At 46.0% G+C, this 12074-nt stretch overlaps 6 protein-coding genes across 6 annotated transcripts; 3 read left to right on the forward strand and 3 right to left on the reverse strand.

Annotated features, from left to right (window-relative positions):
• Positions 1–6: 6 nt before the first annotated feature.
• Positions 7–2663, forward strand: VTP01DRAFT_10600 (uncharacterized protein; the record flags this gene model as incomplete). The annotated part of the gene is made up of 7 exons (XM_069378981.1): positions 7–359; positions 419–667; positions 741–870; positions 926–1094; positions 1163–1460; positions 1520–2305; positions 2369–2663. The coding sequence occupies 7 exons, from the start codon at positions 7–9 to the stop codon at positions 2661–2663; spliced, it is 2280 nt and encodes a 759-aa protein (XP_069239000.1).
• Positions 2664–3510: 847 nt separating this feature from the next.
• VTP01DRAFT_10601 (uncharacterized protein) lies at positions 3511–5209 on the forward strand (the record flags this gene model as incomplete). The annotated part of the gene is made up of 6 exons (XM_069378982.1): positions 3511–3543; positions 3624–3659; positions 3738–3930; positions 3992–4993; positions 5062–5140; positions 5203–5209. 6 exons carry the CDS (start codon positions 3511–3513, stop codon positions 5207–5209), a joined length of 1350 nt encoding a protein of 449 aa, XP_069239001.1.
• A 202-nt stretch (positions 5210–5411) lies between these two features.
• VTP01DRAFT_10602 (uncharacterized protein) lies at positions 5412–6198 on the reverse strand (the record flags this gene model as incomplete). Its single annotated transcript, XM_069378983.1, has 3 exons — positions 5412–5636; positions 5700–6109; positions 6165–6198. 3 exons carry the CDS (start codon positions 6196–6198, stop codon positions 5412–5414), a joined length of 669 nt encoding a protein of 222 aa, XP_069239002.1.
• A 569-nt stretch (positions 6199–6767) lies between these two features.
• On the forward strand, positions 6768–8055 carry VTP01DRAFT_10603 (uncharacterized protein; the record flags this gene model as incomplete). Its single annotated transcript, XM_069378984.1, has 5 exons — positions 6768–7095; positions 7163–7334; positions 7387–7454; positions 7515–7876; positions 7960–8055. The coding sequence occupies 5 exons, from the start codon at positions 6768–6770 to the stop codon at positions 8053–8055; spliced, it is 1026 nt and encodes a 341-aa protein (XP_069239003.1).
• Positions 8056–8090: 35 nt separating this feature from the next.
• On the reverse strand, positions 8091–8463 carry VTP01DRAFT_10604 (uncharacterized protein; the record flags this gene model as incomplete). Its single annotated transcript, XM_069378985.1, has 2 exons — positions 8091–8326; positions 8406–8463. 2 exons carry the CDS (start codon positions 8461–8463, stop codon positions 8091–8093), a joined length of 294 nt encoding a protein of 97 aa, XP_069239004.1.
• Positions 8464–8979: 516 nt separating this feature from the next.
• Positions 8980–11379, reverse strand: VTP01DRAFT_10605 (uncharacterized protein; the record flags this gene model as incomplete). Its single annotated transcript, XM_069378986.1, has 1 exon — positions 8980–11379. The coding sequence occupies one exon, from the start codon at positions 11377–11379 to the stop codon at positions 8980–8982; it is 2400 nt and encodes a 799-aa protein (XP_069239005.1).
• Between the last annotated feature and the right edge of the window lie 695 nt (positions 11380–12074).

Genomic DNA, 12074 nt, shown 5'->3' on the forward strand with positions numbered 1-12074 from the left:
ATAACAATGGGTAGACGCAACAGAGCTGCCTTGCTACCGACCCATTTGCCACAACTTCAGAATCTTATCAAACGTGATCCCCAATCATACGAATCAGAATTTTTGCAACAATACCGGCATTACCAGTCTACATTGTCTATTTTTTGTCTCAAACCGGACGAAGAAGCAAAAGAGCTTTGCGAATTGGTCACGTTCATTAGTCAAGTCACTCAATGCTATCCAAAACAGACCGAGGAATTCCCACAGCAACTTGTTGATCTACTTCAGCAGCACTGCATTGCACTTCACCCGGAGGTCCGCAGAACTTTTGTAACAGCACTTATTTTATTGCGCAACAAAAAGATTCTCGATAATACCCGGTATGTTTGGATCTATAGACATTTTGGAGGGAAGGAAAGCTCATCTCCCTCTCTGCTAGACTTTTGCCATTGTTCTTTACATTGTTCAAGTGCAGAGACAAACCTCTTCGAGAACTCTTGTACAGCCACATCGTTACAGATATAAAGAACGCCAATGCCAAGGCAAAGAACAATAAGCTCAACAAAAGTCTTCAGTCATACATGTTTACGATTTTGGAATCTGTAAAAACCGGCAACAGCGACGAGAATGCCATTGCTGCAAAGAAGAGTGTGGATGTTTGCATCGAGTTATACAACAAACAGATCTGGTACGGTGGTGCTAAGTGGATCATATTATATACTGATGTCAGTATCTCACTAATCCAATTTTTGTTTTGATAGGGATGATGCCAAGACTGTAAATGTAATTGCTGAAGCATGCTTCTCACCTGTCACCAAGATTGCCGTCACTGCCATCCGGTTCTTTTTGAATACAAATGAAGAAAAAGAAGAATCAGATGATGAAGAAGAGGTATGCATAAAAAGCAAAGGGGGATACAATTTCAGATTGCTAATTGTCCACGCAGCTCCCAGATATTCGAAAGATGCAAGCGGCCCAGATACATAGTAAAAAGACGAGAGCAAAGTCTCGAAAACTCGAAATGGCAAAGAAGAAAGTCCACAAGAAACAAAAGAGTAAATCAAAAGCAGAATCCTTCAATTTCTCTGCATTGCATCTTTTGAACGATCCTCAAGGTACGGAAAAAATTTAAGAAATGTGCATATATGGAGGCATATTGACTGATATATACTTTGGCTTATAGGATTCGCTGAAAAGTTGTATTCCAAGTTGTCATCAAAAGAGGACCGCTGGGAGGTCCGAGTATTACTCATGAACCTGATTTCAAGAGTTGTGGGCATCCACCAACTTTCTCTGCTTGGGTTCTACCCGTTCCTCATCAAGTATTTACAACCTTCTCAGCGAGATGTTACCATGGTTTTGGTGGCAGCAGCGCAGGCGAGCCATCCTCTTGTACCGCCGGACTCCCTCGAGCCTGTCTTGAAAGCCATTGCCAATAACTTTATTACTGACAGAGTCGCTAATGAAGTCATGGCTGTCGGGTATGTCTACAGCGATGATATTTCAAGACAAAGTAATAACTAAGGTTACGTTTTGTTAGATTGAACGGCATTCGTGAGATTTGTGTCCGCCAACCTCTGGCTATGAACGAAACGCTTTTGCAAGATTTGGCGCAATACAAATCACACAGAGACAAAGGTATATCGATGGGCGCTAGGTCGCTCATCGGTTTGTACCGAGAAGTCAATCCAGAGATGCTTCACCGCAAAGATCGTGGTCGCGCTGCAACGATGCGTTTGAAGGATGGTTCTATCAAGACGATGGAATTCGGTGCTGTGGATACAAGTGGAGCGGATGGATTGCACGGCGTTGAATTACTTGAAGAAGCATCAGCGGAGAAGGGCGAAGACGAAGAGGACGGATGGGAAGGCTGGGAAGTTGACGAAGATAGCAGCGACAGCGACAGCGAAGGATGGATTGATGTATCAGACGACGAAGACAACCAGTATCTCAACATTGTTTTGAGCGATGAAGAAGAAGATGATGAGGGTGGTGATAAGAAGATGAAAGAAGAAAACAAGGACGAGAAGGATGAGAAATCTGAAGAACAGCAATCTGATCCAAACCAGAAAAAGAAGAGACGTATCGGCAAACGACAGCTCAAGAAAATACTGGAGAGCGAACAGATTACTGAGGAACAGAAGCAAAAGCTCAGAGAACAGGCCGAAGCCAAGCGGTTAGAGGAAGAGAAGAAGAGAGAAGCCATGCTTAAGGTGGCATCCACGCGTATTTTGACGCCTGCTGATTTCGCCAAGTTGAATGAATTGCGTGAAAAAGAAGAGACTGCATTGCTTGCTGGTGTCAAGAAGCGACCTGCAGAGGAAAGGTAAAGTTTCTATTAATTGCCCATGCGATTTGACCAGCGAGCTAACGTTGAATTATTCAACAGTGTGGATGGCCAAGTGAATGAGAGCACAATTTTGGGTCCACGCAAGAAGGCCAAGATGGACTATGAAGAACGTATGGCATCTATCCAGGAAGGTCGCGAAGGAAGAGAGAAGTTCGGCTCCAAGAAGGGCAAGAAGGAGCGCGCAAGCACAACCAACAAGGAGAAGGCACGCAACAAGAATTTTATGATGATTGCACACAAGCACTCTGTCGTCTCAAAAGGCAAACGAAGCTTGGTCGAGAAGCAGAAAGCACTTAGAGAGCATAACAAGAGACAAAAGAATAAGAAACGATAAACGCATATACATGAAAAGTATTTGCATACTCATATAAATGTCATCCAGCATTTTATTTTTTTTTCTTGAATTTTTGAACGTGTACTTAATTCGTTTTACTGCAACGGCAGTACACAGCGTTTGATTCCACAAACGATAGCTCTTTGCAGGAGAAACTGTACGATCAGCGTATCTCCGGTACCTTTGCATCATAAGACATTCGTGACCATAAGGAAAATCGTGTGTGAGGATATGGAAAATGGATGCAACGGAAACTACAGACGATGTCCTTTCGATACCAGTCAACGTAAGATGCTTAACATAACGAAAAATGGAAGAGAACAAATACTAGACATCATGCTCCATTATGTACGTGACAGGCGTCAGTCAGTTTCGAATTTTCAAGAAGTATCATATTGCAACTTGGATGTAGTTGCAATATGCGATCAAATAAATCATAGAACCGTTTCTTCTCTCAAGGTACTCTCCACGCTTTAAGCATTGATTACTGGCTTACTATGCAAGCTCCGATAATTTTATATCTGCTAATCATTTGCTAATAGCTATGCCATCCGATATACTGTGTATCTACTGTTAAAAGCTTTGCGAGATACGTCAAAGCTGAATGTTGGCCATTAATTTGACTGCAATAAAACTAGCAGCGAGTAATCAGGCAACAGGGCACGTGAAGTGCATTTAGGATCGCCTTGATTGGTGCGCGGTTGCAATCCGCACATGCACTTAAAAACGCGTTCGTCCAACATTTCCTTTTCCCTAAACTTCTTTCCAGCATCTTTATACGTCGGTGTCCTACCCTAATCTTGGGAACTATCGACAGTCTCAAACACCATCAAGTATAATCCCAAATATGCGCGAGATTATCAGTGTCCACGTCGGCCAGGTAAGACCGAGAAAGTTTTTCTTGCGCTGTCACCTCCGCCATATACTTATTTGCGCACTCGAACACGTTCCAATACTTAGGCTGGTATTCAAATCGGTAATGCCTGCTGGGAACTGGTAAGAGCTCCCTCCTGGAAGCCTCTTTCCCCCCCTGAACCATCTCCTTTTTGCTGACGCCTTGATGCATTTTCACAGTATTGCTTGGAGCACGGCATCAACCCCGACGGTCGTATCCCTGACGAGAACGAAAAGACCGACCACTCGTTTGCTACCTTCTTCAGCGAGACCAGTGCTGGAAAGCACGTCCCTCGCACTGTCTTTGTCGATTTGGAACCTACCGTCGTCGATGAAGTCCGTACTGGCACTTACCGCCAGCTCTTCCATCCCGGTAAGGCAGGATGGGGTCAAGCAGGAGCAACCAAAATGCTGACGATGGACGATATGGTTAGAACAATTGATCACCGGCAAGGAAGATGCTGCTAACAACTATGCTCGTGGCCACTACACTGTGGGCAAAGAGCTTGTTGACTCTGTCTTGGACCGCGTTCGCAAGTTGGCCGATAACTGCAGTGGTCTCCAGGGCTTTTTGGTCTTCCACTCGTTTGGTGGTGGTACCGGTTCCGGTTTCGGTGCCTTGTTGATGGAGCGTCTCTCTGTCGACTATGGCAAGAAGTCCAAGCTTGAGTTCTCTGTGTACCCTGCTCCTCAAGTTTCCACCGCCGTCGTCGAGCCCTACAACTCTATCCTGACGACCCACACCACCTTGGAGCACTCCGACTGTGCCTTCATGGTTGACAATGAGGCTATTTACGATATCTGCCGTCGCAACTTGGACATTGAGCGCCCTACTTATGCCAACTTGAACCGCTTGATTGCTCAGGTCGTCTCGTCCATCACTGCTTCGCTCCGCTTCGATGGTTCCTTGAACGTCGACTTGAACGAATTCCAGACCAACTTGGTCCCTTACCCTCGTATCCACTTCCCTCTCGTCACCTACGCCCCTATCATCTCCGCCGCCAAGGCGTATCATGAGCAGTTCTCCGTGCCTGAGATCACGTATGCCTGCTTTGAACCCAACAACCAGATGGTAAAGTGCGACCCCCGCCACGGTCGCTACATGGCCTGCTGCTTGCTCTACCGCGGCGACGTTGTTCCCAAGGACACCAACGCTGCCATTGCCTCTATCAAGACCAAGCGTACCATCCAGTTCGTCGACTGGTGCCCTACCGGTTTCAAGGTCGGTATCAACCACCAGAAGCCTACCGTCGTCCCCGGCGGTGATCTTGCTGAAGTCCAGCGCGCTGTCTGCATGCTCAGCAACACCACTGCTATCGCTGAAGCTTGGGCCCGTCTCGACCACAAGTTCGACTTGATGTACGCCAAGCGTGCCTTCGTCCACTGGTATGTTGGCGAAGGTATGGAAGAAGGCGAATTTAGTGAGGCAAGAGAAGGTCCGTATTATATCCATCTTTTCCCGTGTTGTTGCACAAATTGATCTAAACTGATGCCCTGTTTGTAGATTTGGCCGCTCTTGAGAAGGACTATGAAGAAGTTGGCTCTGACTCTCTTGGTGACTCTGAGATCGAGGAAGAAGCTGAGTAAGTCCATGTAATTTTGATGAGGGATAAAATCATGCAACTCACGATGCCACTATTTACAGGTACTAAATACCTTATATCCTTCTTCTCTATATCTCGCTTTCTTAATAAATATTCCACACTTCGAATTCTGCTAAAGATTCGATCGTGATCATACATCAAATATCTATCAAAACGTGGGAATACTGCCCAAGACCTTTATTTTGTTGCATGCTGAAGTGCATTTATGGCTGGAAATGGCAAGAGCTATAATATCAAAAAACACAAGCGACTACTCCTTGGCTTCTGCGTCCTCAGTCTTCTGGTCTGGCACAGCAGGACCTACTATGTGTTTGCCAATATATTTTTGCATCTTGAAACTGCTAATGTACGTCTCTCCCTCGAAGAGCTTGGTCAATTTCTCGTCGCACTTGATCATTGTCTTATTCTGCGGATCTTGCAAATTATTTCCCTTGATGTACTCCCACAAATGCTTTACGATTTGCGGTCGTGGAAGCTGTCACACAGCCTAGTGATCAGTCTACCCCATCTCACTATTCGAATTAGCCTCCTTGCTTACAGCTTTTTGTCCCGTAACCTCTGCGAGCATATCGTCAAGAATCCAAGTACGCGTAAAATTATTGCTCTCACGCTTTTCTGGATCAATGACTCGTTTCTTCTTTGGCTTGTCATTCTTTGGTTGCCTTGTTCGTTTCTTTGGCTGCTCCTCCTTTTTGCTCTTTTTTGCTGGAGATTGATCGACGACAGGTGACGCCGCCGGCTTTCGAGTCTCTCCTTCCGGATCGCTTTCTGAGTCGTCGCTAATAGCATCGGCCAACGCTTTCTCCTTAGCAACCTCGTCGTAGCATTCTTCAATGATAGGTTTCAGTGCCTTTTTGTAGCCAAGCAGATCAACTTTTGTTTCCAGTTGCAGTGTATCGCGTATCTGCTTTGGTGTTATCGAGTCAAGATCCGCATTTCGAAGAATCTCTGTCCTCGTGTTCTTAGGTCAGGCTCATTGCTTAGGATGCTTGTTACTGTGTACCTCGAATCCTAGGCCGAAATGCGTCCAAATCCATGTGGAAATAGCAAATATAAAAAATAACGAGAGTAGGGACAGCAAGAAAGAGAGAGAGAGAAGAGGAAGGCACCAAAAAGGGGAAAGAAAAGGGAAAGGGTGTGATCAAGAAGGGAGGCGGGAAAATAGCAGAGTGTGCATGATCGCCGGAACATTTTTGCCGATGGTGGCTCGAAATCATATCTCTTTGCTACTACTTGGTCCACTGATATTTTCACACATGCGCTTTTCTGCATATATCCATCTATATACAACTCGTTGTAGAACTTACCGGTGCTGTTTGCAGGTAGCATACGTGAATGGATAATGGACTTAGGAATGTTAATATGTAGCGTCAATTCTAATAACTTCATCGCTTGAAGTTTACATTTTTACGTGTGCGTTTCCAAAATGCAAGTCCAATGCTGAAGTTAATCTCGACCGAGTATTGATCAACGTACTGTTTGTGGCCGTGCGGCGGGAGGATGGATATTGACAGCAAGACAGCATGACGGAGGGACGGAGACCGGACCTATCTTTTAACCGCAGCGAAAAGAGCTCACTCACGCAGCAGAACTTTCCTACTCCCAAATGCTGCTGCGATTTCGACCTTGTGCAACTGTTCGTCTGTCGAACTTGACGTGGACAAGGCGATCAGTGCCGAGCTTTTCTGCAGCAACAACATGTCGTCGCCAGTTCGCTTCATATCCGCCGGGATTCCCGAAAGAACGATTCGTGTCCAACGATGGCTACCAGCGATTCCAAGGACACAAGGAACCATTCTACATGTCAAAGAGACTGTGGGTGTTTCTTGCTACGGGGACTGTCATGTTTGGTGGATATTACGTTGCACACTTGGAAACTGTGCCGATAAGTGGAAGACGACGCTTTATGGATGTGACAAAGGGCCAGGAAGAAGGTATACATTGATTAAGTGATTACGTGGTATATCAGTATCTTAACTCAACGAGGATAACGTACAAAAGCAATGGCAAAACAAGCATACCATCAGATCATGTCACAATTTCGGCGCCGCATACTGCCACCTATGCATCCCGATACCATGTTCGTGAAGCGTGTGGCAAAACGGATAGTTAAAGTATCAGGAATGGATGATTTACAATGGGAGTTTTACGTCATTGAACATCCGGAGCCAAAGTAAGTTTATCTTTGATGGCGGTGGAACCATGTTGGATTGACAAGGTTGCAGTGCATTCGTGCTTCCTGGCGGAAAAGTGTTTGTATTCACAGGCATCCTGCCATTTGTGCTGAATGAGGGTTGGTACTTGTTGTGCATAGATAGGATTTCAATAGAAACTAACCGCTGTTTTCTTGTAGACGGAATGGCAGCTGTACTCGGGCACGAAATCGCACATCAAGTAGCGCGGCACAGCGCCGAGAAACTTTCATTTACAAAGATACTATTTGCGATACAATTTACTCTTTCGCTATTCGGTGTAGACCCGCATTTTGTCTTTAGCCCGCTCGCACGCGATCTCATTGCAGAGAAACCGTTTTCGCGAAAATGCGAGGCAGAAGCAGATGCTATTGGCCTACAGCTTATGGCTCAAGCATGCTTTGACCCGCGGGAGGCTGTGGCTGTGTGGGAACGCATGGAAAGGAGCGGTAAAGACCGGATACCGCAGTTTTTAAGCACACACCCTAGTCCAAAGAACCGAGCCCAGATGTTGGAAAAGGAGGTAAGGAAAAATTAACGTGTCACATGCGACTGTAATTATAAGTATACATATATATTAATGATCCACACGCCACACACATTCAGATGCCATTGGCACTTTCTAAACTTGCAGCTTCCGATTGTACTACGGAGTTGAGTAATTTGGCAGATATGTTCAACCAGGCTTGGGTGCGATGGTGAACAAGGACAGAAAATGTAATAAACTTTGGTAGCTACTAAAGTCGAATCTCAAAATCACCGATGGTGTCTGCCAGTTCGTTCATATGGTCGGTATCTTGCAAGAATGTGGATGTGATTTGTTGCACAAGCTCCGTGTCATACTTGCCGTCCGGCCGTTTCGCTGAATCGAGCAACTCTTGGTATTCCCGCTGCTTTTCTTCGGATACACCGTCATGCTTTGCAAGTGCTTCGAGTAACATTATCATATCTGCCTCCTTGACCTCTTTATCGCCTATGCTGGCTGATAAGCATCTATGCCGAGAAACGGGGCAAACTGAAGAAGTTGCTGCAGGTGCGAACGACCGTTTTACCTGGCAGCAGTGATAGAATATCGTTGACTTCGACTTGGTTGTTATCGTTGATAGTCATCTGTTTTGTATGCGTGTATGCCAGGAAAAAGGGCGGGGCGGGGGAATGGTAAAAAGGTGTGAATGGGAAAAGAAAGCAATCTATAGCGTGTGTCTGTATGCCAGCAAGGTTTAAAACTTGCGATCCAATGCAACTTTGTCCTACCTTAAATCTGTACCATGTGAAGAGACATCATCGCCAATGCCAGCGACTCAGCACCTAATAAGATAGATTTTGCAGCTCGCCCTACTCCACATGGAAAGTCTACTCTGCGGCAGTGGACCGAAATTAGATCATGTCCCTTGCGGTGTAACACACCTGTCACAGACTACTGTTGAGTGCACGCACAAGAAGAGCTCACACTCGCAGAGAGACCGGCACGGTCCGAGAAAGATATGCTTATTTTGGATAGTAGCAGTCTCTCCGTTTAATAAATAAGTCACAGTTTTAGAAAGCAACTACGTATAAGGAAGAGAAACATCAAAAGTAAAAAGGAGACAACAGATTGTACAGGATTAAGAGACAGAGAGAGAGATATTAAGACATTGAAAACTTGTTGCCGAACGCTTCCAAAAAGTTCTTCTTCTTTTTCGTCTTCTCCTTCTTGGTACTGCTGCTTGGCTGCTCAGCCGGTGGAGATGTTATGCTCGCAGTGTCAGAATCCAAGATGCCAGCCAACGCCATTGGAGCGTGATGCGGTGTACTGGGAGGACTGTATGAGGTAGATCCAGACCGCATAGGACCCATACCATAGGGCGGTATCATGCCCGCTGACGAGGAGCGTCCGGCACCGTCCGTGATAGAGAACGTAGATCGATTGGTCAGAGATGGAGTGCGTGTACGATAACCCGATAATATCGGTGAAGCAGCATTGCTGCTAGAGTTGCTGCCAGGATCATACGGTGTTGATGGTATGCGCGAGTCCAAGGCATTGTGCTGAGGGCTGGGAGGAAGATGGTGACGTTGTGAATGTGACATAGTATTGAAGCCAGATGACGACAAGGATAACGTTGGCGATACTTGAGGTTGGTCCCGAAGAGCATCCGATGGTGTAGACTGTGTTCTTTGGCGCGATACGGTTCCAGACATCTGTTGTTGTATCATCTTTTTTGCAGCAATCATCATCTTCAATGCGCGTATTTGCAGACTCGTCTGATGGGCCAGTGCAGCCGCTTCGAATATTAACGGTGCTGTAGACATATTAAGCATCTGATGAAGCGCATGCGTAGCAAGTTCGCGTAATCGAGGCAAATTATACATGTCCGCTAGTAATAAGAGTTGTGACAAAATATGTGGCTGGTACTGTTGAGCTGTAAGCAAGCTGTCTGTGTAGATAAACTGTAGCAACGCGACGATAACCGAGTGTGGATAGGGGAAAACCATGCTGTGGCATTTGATTGTTGTCTTGGTCGCTTGCGTGTCGTCGTTAGGAGCGTCATCTTCTCCTGTAGGGGTCTCTTCCTTGTCGTCTGGCTCCTCGTTAGGTGCAATTGCTGAAGGAGGTTCACTAGGTCGATCTTCCTTTTCTGGATGCACTCGTACATGTTCTCGATTTTCTTTCATCATCTCTGCAAAGTAAGGCCATCGCTGGCAAAGCACAGCCGAATTGACATTAATCGCATGATTCTCGCGTGAAATAATGCGGAAATCAGATACAGATGGTTCGTTAAGCAACGACAAACCCATCTCCTGCGCCAGCGAGGAGCAAGTGGTTCTAGGTAGCTTGTATACACCAAATGCCTCCAGATCAACCGAGGCAATGTGGTCAAAATTGACTTGACGATGATTGTAATCTTCCAAAAGGTTGCGAGTTCGGTTTCCAAAAACCAACAATCGGTTGGTGTCTTCGTGCAAAACGCCCTTATTCCAGGATCCACTGGTGAAGACAGAGCCAGTTTCAATGCGTGCCCAGGTGAGAGTACCGAGATTGAGTGACCAAATAACATATGCCTGGCTTTGCGGCGACAGGTAAGTTCCGGCTAATATAAGATGGTGTCCGAGCGTGTGACCCGTTGGAAACCGCAATCCAGGTGGCATGACTGAACCCGACATGTAGTTCGAGCAATCCTCAATACTCGACGTCACTGAAGCTGGTGAAAAAATAAGCTGCAATTCTCGTTTGACATCTGCAAAATTGTAGTTTGTGTAGAGGTATATTGGGCTAGGATCTTGCGGTCCTTGCAACGACTGGCCGTATTGACGTACGAGGGAAGCACGGTGGTTGGTGACAACGCCTCCTGCACCAGCACCTTGAGCTGATGACTCCTTGCCATGCTCACCCTCCGTGTCCGTTATATTAAATGGCTCCTCGCCCATGCTATCCTTTAACATCATAGGTAATCTGGTTCCTGGTGGAGTGGTGACAGCCACAGATCTGTATGCACCAACGTGTTTGTCGAAATTCTTGACTTGCACCCATTCCCAGGTCTTCAAATCCAAAATATTAATCTCGCCAAGATAGTTGTTGTTCATGTCTTGTCCGCCAATAACAATAAGTTTGTCTTCCGCTATTGATGCAAGGTGTGCATAACGTGGTCTCGGCGCAAAAAGTGAGGGATTAATCTCTGGGCGTTGCCAACACATGGTTGTAATATCAAAAACAGCGACGTCGTCCAAGACACATAATCCGTCTGCTGATACTCTCGAGTATCCCATGCCGCCAAAGTATACGATCGAGTTATTGTAAACGTTTGCTGAATGGAAATATCGTGGTTTTGGCGGTTTGTCCGAGTTGGGTGGTGGTATATGTCTCGTCCATTCCAGAGTCTTCAAGTCCAAAACACGAAGATGATTTGTCATCTTTCGTGATGAGACTAGGCGTCCAGCAAAGACAAATACTCGGTCGCCCACTACGGTGACCGACGCACCGACCAGGGGAGGGGGGACTTCACCCGAGGTTGAACGTACTTGAGTAATGATGCCCGAAATCGATTGCATTTGCATGTTCGTTGGCATCCTTTTTTACAACAGACGTTCAAGCTGGCGAAACTGAAATAGCGCAACTGTGCCCAAAGAACAAAGACAACCTAGAAAAGGAAGAAAGAGAAGAGTTTGCGCTTGTGTTCCGCCAAAAGGAGCAAAGGGAAAAAGGAAATGAAATTCTGCGTTCTCTTTTTCGCTCAAAAGTAGCAAAAACCGCTCCCCGCTGAGTTTCATGAAAGATCTGCAACAGACTTCCTTTTTTCTCACTACACACGCTTGTCAAGTAGACCCTCGTGTTTTCACCTTTTCTAGCGCTAGATGATCGACGAAAAACCTCTGCATGCTAAACTAGAGCGTGCAAATATCTATTACTCGGAACATGCCTCGAAACTGGTGCACAATGCTTATATTGGCGGATCGTGCCAGACACTGGGGTAAATGAAGCGGAATGCAAAAAAGAGGACTGCATGCACATTCAGGGCAAGGGCTCATTGCCCATGAGATCAGACTTCGCTTGAAATTTTAGGCTTGCCCACCCAATAATTTATAATTATCCCTCCCCAAAAAAGAAAAGAGCCAAAACGTCTCTGTGTGCAGAGCAGTAAATATGTTGCATCCCATCGAGTTCATTAGTGCACTCAGAATTATTACTGTCCTGACGAAATCGAAATAAAGAGAAGAACGGATGCCGTATGCGTAATAACGTGCAG

Source organism: Rhizomucor pusillus (assembly GCF_041956525.1).
Source record: "Rhizomucor pusillus strain CBS 183.67 unplaced genomic scaffold VTP01scaffold_9, whole genome shotgun sequence".
NCBI lineage: Eukaryota > Fungi > Mucoromycota > Mucoromycetes > Mucorales > Lichtheimiaceae > Rhizomucor > Rhizomucor pusillus.